General features: G+C 35.2%; 1 protein-coding gene across 1 annotated transcript; it reads right to left on the bottom strand.

Annotated features, from left to right (window-relative positions):
* Nucleotides 1-5610: 5610 nt before the first annotated feature.
* Nucleotides 5611-6426, bottom strand: LOC140851034 (uncharacterized). Its single transcript, XM_073242364.1, has 3 exons — nucleotides 6355-6426; nucleotides 5902-6261; nucleotides 5611-5801 (listed from the first exon to the last, which is right to left on the bottom strand). Exons 1-3 carry the CDS (start codon nucleotides 6409-6411, stop codon nucleotides 5724-5726), a joined length of 495 nt encoding a protein of 164 aa, XP_073098465.1. The 5' UTR covers nucleotides 6412-6426; the 3' UTR covers nucleotides 5611-5723.
* Between the last annotated feature and the right edge of the window lie 1205 nt (nucleotides 6427-7631).

The raw sequence follows: 7631 nt of genomic DNA, 5'->3' as shown, positions 1-7631 counted from the left end.
ATCGAAACTTGGATGTCCCGTATTCGAGCTTTTTAGAAAAGTAATAATATTATTGTTGTCAATAGTTGATATTTTGTTTCATTATGTGGTATTCAGTAGTTATCTGTCCATTGTTCTCTGGATATATGGTAGATAGGGTACGTAGGCACCATATCCACATCTTATACTTGGAGAACCATGGGGAGATGCTGCAAAAATTTTCATAAAAATGAGATAAAATATCCACTAATAACAATAATGAGATTATTACTATTCTGAAAGGGATAGGGCCACACCTGTTAGTAATGATTTGAAAATGATAGGATTATACATTTTGTATCAAGTGATCCGGATCTGGATTCGAGTCAGGATTTTAGCTGGAATTCGAAATGCGATTCGATCTGAAATTCAGATTGGGATTCAAAATACCACTAAACTTTATTTTGGTTGTTAATGATTTTGTGTTTGTTGTTAGATGAATATCTAAAAAGGTTGGCAACTGAATGTTCAAAATGCGATGAGCTTAGATACAAAATCGATAATAGGAAAGTAAAGAAGATACCTCAAAAGATTTTAAGATTTTTTCATTGATTTCAAGACTTCAAAGATTATATATGTCTACAAAGACAGCTGAAGAAATAAGATGGCATTATGAGCAGCAAGTTCCAGAGGAGAACATACTTAGCCACCTAGCCGACTTTTTAGTGTGGAAAGATTTTGATGCAAAGCATCCGCACTTTGCAAGTGACCTGTGCAATATTCGGCTTGATCTAGCGACAGATGAATTTAATCCATTTGGCAATCCGAGTACCTCTTACAATATGTGGCCTGTGATGCTAGTTGTATAAAATGTGACACCTTGGAAGTGTATGAAAGAACCATTTATTTTTGTATCACTATTGATTCTGGATCCAAAAGTACTAGGCAATGAAATTGATGTATATCTACGACCTTTAATTGATGATCTAAAGGAGTTATAAGAAAATAGAGTACAAACATATGATTCTGTGAATCGAAGTAATTTTAAGTTGCATGCTTCGATTCTATGAACCATAAATAATTTTCTGGCATATGACAATTTATCTGGATGGAGCACCAAAGGATATCTTGCATGTCCAATATGCAATAGGGATGCATCCTCTTTACATTTAAAGCATGGATGGAAAATATGTTTCATAGGTCATCGACAGTTTCTTCCTGCTAATCATTCTTGGAGGACCCGTTATAATCAATATTTTGATGGCAAATTCGATCGGCATCCGCCACCTAAGGAGTTAAGTGGAGCAAAAATTTTAGAACAACTTGAAGTCATTGGAAACGTCCAATTTGAAAAAATATCAGATAGTCGCAAGCAGAAGCGTACTGAAGCTAAGCTGAATTGGATGAAGCAAAGCATCTTTTTTGAACTACCGCATTGGAAGCAACTACTACTTTATCATAATCTGGATGTAATGCACATTGAAAAGAATATTTCTGATAATATCATCGGTACTGTATTGAATATTTCAAAAAAAATAAAAGATGGTACAAAAGCTCATCTTGATTTGCAGAAAATGAAAATTCGATCGGAGTTGCATTTAGTTCGTCGAGACAAGAGATTTTTTATGCCACCCACATGTTATTCATTATTTGAAGAGGAAAAGAAGAATTTCTGTGGATGGTTCAAAATCGTAAAGTTTTCTGATGCATATGCTTCAAACGTATCGTGGTGTGTTAGGAACAACGATGATAATATCTCCAGCATGAAAAGTCATGACTCCTATGTGATAATGCAACGTTTGCTTCCTGTGGTCATGCATGATTATTTGGGTGGTGATAGTCAAACTGCAATGATTGAGCTGGGAGTGTTCTTCTGAGAACTGTGTTCTCAAAAATTAAAGATTAACTTATTTGAGAGATCAAAGAAAGATATTGTACTCATTCTTTATAAGTTAGAAAAAATTTTTCTACCATCATTTTTTGATGTTATGGTGCATCTGACTGTTCATCTTCCAAAGAAAGCTCTTTTGGTCGAACCGATACATTATCGATGGATGTATCCTATTGAAAGGTAAAAAAATTATACATACTTTATCATATCAATTATAAGATGTAAATATATTTCTAAAATTAAAATTTATTTTTATTTATAGATTTTTGTATATCTTAAAAAAATATGTGCGCAATAAAGTAAGGCCTGAAGGGTCTATAGCGAAAGCATATATAGCTACTGAGTGTGTCACGTTCTGTTCGATATATCTTGATGATATCGAAACAAGATTCAATCGTGTAGATCGTAATGCAGACTGTGAATAGGGTGACAATGAACCAATGTTGTCTATATTTAAACAAACGGTTCGATCTACTGGTGCAAGGAGATATGAATTTATGGACGTGAACGAGCTATCCAAAGTATATTTTTACGTTCTAAATAATTATGAAGAAATTAAAAATTTTATTGAGTAAGTATCATCTTACCATACTATTTAATTTCTAAAAAAATTTTTATATCGATATAAAATTAAAAATCATAACTTCTTGCAGTAAGCACAAGAGTATACTATATAGAGAGAATAATACGGATGCCGATGATCGACATAAGAGAAAATTTGCAAAATAGTTTGGTGATCTTGTAAGATGCATTAGTGATACGTTATTTATTTACTTATAAATAATATTATTTAAACCAACATAATTTTTTATCTTATGATGTAGATGAAACATAAGTATTTCAATAAAGAAGTGAGTGAGATCGACGAGTGGCATGATTTAGCATGTGATCCCGATCGAAGGGTTAATCACTACACATTCTGTATCATTAGAGGAATGAGATTTCATACAAAGAAGCTTGAGATGCAACGATGGACTCAGAATAGTAAAATTGCTACAACAGGATATGAAGGAGAAGAAGAGATTGATTATTATGGTGTACTGGTAGATATCATAGAACTAAAGTATGGATCCAGTAATTCTGTATTTTTATTTCAGTGTGAATGATGGGATATTAGTAATAAAAAGATCGATATTCATATCGATTCATAATTTATCAGTGTAAATCTTGCACGAACATAGTACCAAAATGAGCCATATATATTAGCAACTCAAGCGAAACAAGTAATATATTTGAAGGATCTAAAGTATCGAGGTAATTGACATATTGTACAAAAAATAACACCTAGAGATGTATATGACATACCAACTCGATTAGAGATGGATAAAAATTTGGATTTACATGAAGAGGAAGCTTTTCAACAAGAAGAACAAACATTAGCCGAGCTTTTGGTTGATGAAGAACTTGTAACGGCACCTTTGAATAGGGCTGATCCTCTGTCCAATGAAGTTGAAGCTGATTTTGTATTTAATCTTGATGAGTCGAAGGGTGACGATTAGTTTATAAATGACGATGAGATAGAAGATGATACATATATCAATTACTGTGATTCGGACGAAGATCTACACATCAAGGAAGAAACAAATATTGATGAGTAGATTTATATTATTCGTTCAATTTTATCTTCTAATAATGATATGCGATATAATTATATTTATTAGAATATTATTTAATTTCTACTATTATTATTCAATATTATATTTATTTATTCTCAATTCCTGCAGATATGGCACCAAGAGACAGACGACGATATTCGCATTCACAGCTCTCTGTAGATGCCTCAGAGGTTAAGGCACCTCCACCGATCTTTGTTGCCGCACCGGCTTCACTGTTAGAGGGTCTTGCACCGGCAGGTCCTAGTGAGGCGGGTTTTGATGGTATTAACTATTATACTTTATATATAATAAAATTTGATTCTTTTATTTGGATCATACTAATGATTTATTTATTATTGTTTCAGGTGAGTCCTCATCGATGGTGAGGTGAGGGCGAGGTCCATCGAAGAACTTCACTCTGGAGCGTTGGAGATGCGAGCACCCGGGACAGCATCTCTGAATCGAGATATCGGCCGGCTACACCAGACCCATTAGGAGATGGTGTGACCTATGGCAGATTAAGTTGGACATCATATGCCGCAGTTATGCCCTCATGACGCTCTTCGATTGGCGTCACATTCTACCGACTCAGAGAGAGATTTTCTATACCTACTTATAGACAAAATAAATTATATTATGAATATTTAATGTGCATAGTATTCTTCTAATATTTGTTATTGGCAGGGTGTATTTGATATTGCTAATTTTGAGAAGGATCGTGTGAGGCGAGCCATCGACATTCAGTTATCGCTGTGTTTCAAGGACTATCGCCATCACATGCATCAGCATTGGTATCGGGTGGTGCAGGATCATGGGGAGGAGGCAGTGTGGCAGTAGCCCTATGACAGCATCACCATAGATGATTGAACTACTATATGCCAGCAGTACAAAGATCTGACATATCAAGTTACACATCTAAACTTTTATTTTATAGTTTAATAACTTAATCATTTATTTTTAAATTAATTTTTTTATCTACTAATTTTATCGATAATTTTACAGAGACGATGTGCCCAAAATGCAGCGAATCGGGTGAGACGGATCGTGCCGTATTATGGGGGTTCGAGATCGTTTGCTCGTCACATAGAGCACATGGTAGGTAATTTTTAATTTCTAATTAGCATATAATTCTCTAGTTATTTGAATTTTTTTCTAATTAATTCTCAAATTACAGAGAGATGCTGAGAGTGGCGAGCTTCCTTGTAGGATCGATATCTACCAACAGACCCACCAACGACGGTCGGGGGAGTGGACGATGGGGCACCAAGAGCTCTTTGTAAGTTTTTTCAATTATTTTTTATTCACAATCTAATTTTTATTATAAAATTAAAATAACTATAATTTTAATTTTCAAGATCGTATGATAGAGATTAGATCCTAGCTTATCCCTGAGGGCTCGAACTTACCCACAGATGATGAGATCTATGAACGGGTGCTCGGTATGAGATCCTGTTATGTTAGGGATCTAGGGTATGAGATCACTGCTCCCTCATCCACATGCATATCTAGGGTGGACATCCATTCACTACAGGAAAAATGGCCATTAACGACGCTATTAATGGTCATTAACGACGCTTTAAAGCGTCGCTATTCGGCTTTACGACTCTTCGAAAAGCGTCGGCAAAGCGTCGACTATGCAAGAGTGGGGACGAATATCGCCGACGCTTTGTAAAAGCGTCGTTAAATTTTAACGACGCTTTAAAGCATCGTAAATATTTACATTAACGACGCTTTAAAGCGTCGTTAAATTTGTCTTAACGACCTTTAAAGCGTCGTTAATGTAAATCTTTACGACGCTTTAAAGCGTCGCAAAAGACAAATTTAACGACGCTTATAAGCGTCGTTAATGTAAATATTTACGACGCTTTAAAGCGTCGCAAAAGACAAATTTAACGACGCTTATAAGCGTCGTTAAAGGTTTTAAGAGGAAAAAAAAAATACAAATATTATTTAAAAAAAAAATAATACAATACATTCCTGTACGAAATCATATCACACCTGTACAATACAATAAACATGTACAATCACCACATTCACATTCACACCTGTACAATCACCATCATTCACATCACCTGTACAATACAATAAACATGTACAATCACCACATTCACATTCACACCTGTACAATCACCATCATTCACATCAAAAGCAAGCTGAAATAGAAAATTTAATCAAACCAAAAGACAATATTTTATATAAATAAAAATAAAGTACTAATCGTCCATTACAATCAAGAGTAATATAAATAAATATAAAAATACAACAAAAATAAAATAACATCAATCTGCAGGCGGATGGTCGTCGTTGTCTCCACGTGACGTGCCGCTATCTCGATGGGTGCCTGATATGCCAGGAGCCTACAAAAAATATATCAAAAGCATGATTTGCATATCTATAAATAAAATATATAAATCATTAAATTAATACAAAAATATATATTTAATATTATGTGTTTACCTGAGATGAACCATACATCTCTAATAAAGATGTAAGGCGATCAATCTGTCCCCTCATGGCCTGCATCTCGGCACGGCTCTGTCGCATCTCCTCCATCTCAGCGGCACGACTCTGTCTAATCTCCTGTATCTCCGCCTCGAGTCTGCGAACGCGTGAATCCTGAGCATCTGTTGCAGCATGCTGCGTATATCTACTAACCTCAGATAACTGAGTGGGGGTGACTCCTACTCCATAACCCCTCACTCGGCCGTAGCGCTCTGGTCCCATCAACTCTGTGAATACCTCGGCCTCGATACGGCTCTGCTGCGTAGATGCTGCGGACTCGTCGTCACGCTCCGCAATGAGAGATGTAGCCCTCTCCTGTATTTTTTTTGAAAACAAGAGTTATACATTAATAGCTAACAAAATTAAATTTAAATCATTGCAAAAAATATAATATTAACAATGCCGTACATATAAATCTCTCGACTCATCTCGAACAAAAGTACCATCCTGATGAGTATGAGTCATCCGGTAAAACTCCACTTGTCTGGTAAAAAAATTTATTTTTCCCACTTGTCTATCCGAGAGCAAGAATAATGACAGTACAAAGCTTTCCACCTTCTATAAATCAAGAAGGAAATTTTCAAGTTTTAGTTTAAGAAAACGGAGGGGGATGAATCATAAACTATGGAGTGTCAGATGTCACATTTACTGTTTGTAAGGTCACTGTCGACTGCCGAGGCAATGACTAGAAAAGTTTAAACGAAACAAGCAAAAGAGAGGTTTGGACCAACGGTACACAATTCTTGCACTGTCGTCCACCCAAAAAACAAAATATCACTACTTCCCTCCTCCACACCTGGCGAACACTTGGCTATGGAAGGTCCATCTCCTGCCTGCTTCTCTTCACAAATCTTCCCTGCCACCCACCATTATCAAAGGAGAAATTAAGCTTAACAAATTAAGTGTGACATGTATATCTCTAAGGTAAACATAAGCGAGATAGAGAGCAAAATACCTTTAACCTGGGTCTTTTCTCTGCACTGAGCTTGCGAACCTCATACCTTATCTTCTTAGAGAACAATCGGCTCTGGCGCTTCTCCTTGTATCTGAGTATCCGAGCTTTTCTTCTCTCCCTCTCTTCCATTGTTGGCACTTCTACCACCTAAAGAAATAATAGAAGAGAAGTCGGAGAGTAATATATGTAATATCTTATATTAATGCTTGGCTATATCTAAACTATTGGAGGTGAAAATAAATGTTGAATTTGTTCTAACAAAGTTAGAGACCACAGGATAAATTTTTCATTCAAAAGAAACATTTTAAAAATAAATATCTAATATTCTTTTTATGAGGTCCACCCGTTTAATAATTTAAGATACTATGGTCATTGGATCAAGTCTAAAGTTCCATGGACTCATCTTACTAAGGAAAAGTTCCATGGACCTAATAATAACTTAAAGTCTATTTTAAATCTACATGATAAATTTACCTGTTAGCTTAAGGTGCAAACTTTTTTTTCTGGGAAAAGATTTTCCTATGAATTTATAGATATTGGTCACAAATTATTATGTCACTTTGAAGATACTAGAACAAATGAACTGTTAGTCGCATCCTATCTTCAATTTGTTTTTCACATATATATACGCATGCACCCATCTTATTTTTTGTTTTATGCATCCTTTTCATGTTAAAAATCAGGCTTCTACTACAATGTTCACCAACATACTAGTATTTGATTTTTGGGA

Source organism: Elaeis guineensis, chromosome 8 (genome assembly GCF_000442705.2).
Source record: "Elaeis guineensis isolate ETL-2024a chromosome 8, EG11, whole genome shotgun sequence".
Classification (NCBI taxonomy): Eukaryota; Viridiplantae; Streptophyta; class Magnoliopsida; order Arecales; family Arecaceae; genus Elaeis; species Elaeis guineensis.
Note: the sequence above shows the minus strand (reverse complement) of the source record. Positions and strands in the feature narration are given on the sequence as shown.

Excerpts from the sequence above, each read along its gene's own strand:
- LOC140851034 (XM_073242364.1), bottom strand. The coding sequence starts at position 6,411 with ATGACTCATACTCATCAGGATGGTACTTTTGTTCGAGATGAGTCGAGA. Across the intron at positions 6,262-6,354 it reads ATGAGTCGAGAGATTTATAT|GAGAGGGCTACATCTCTCAT; the intron begins GTACGGCATTGT and ends AAAAAAATACAG. Across the intron at positions 5,802-5,901 it reads AGATGTATGGTTCATCTCAG|GCTCCTGGCATATCAGGCAC; the intron begins GTAAACACATAA and ends TATTTTTTGTAG.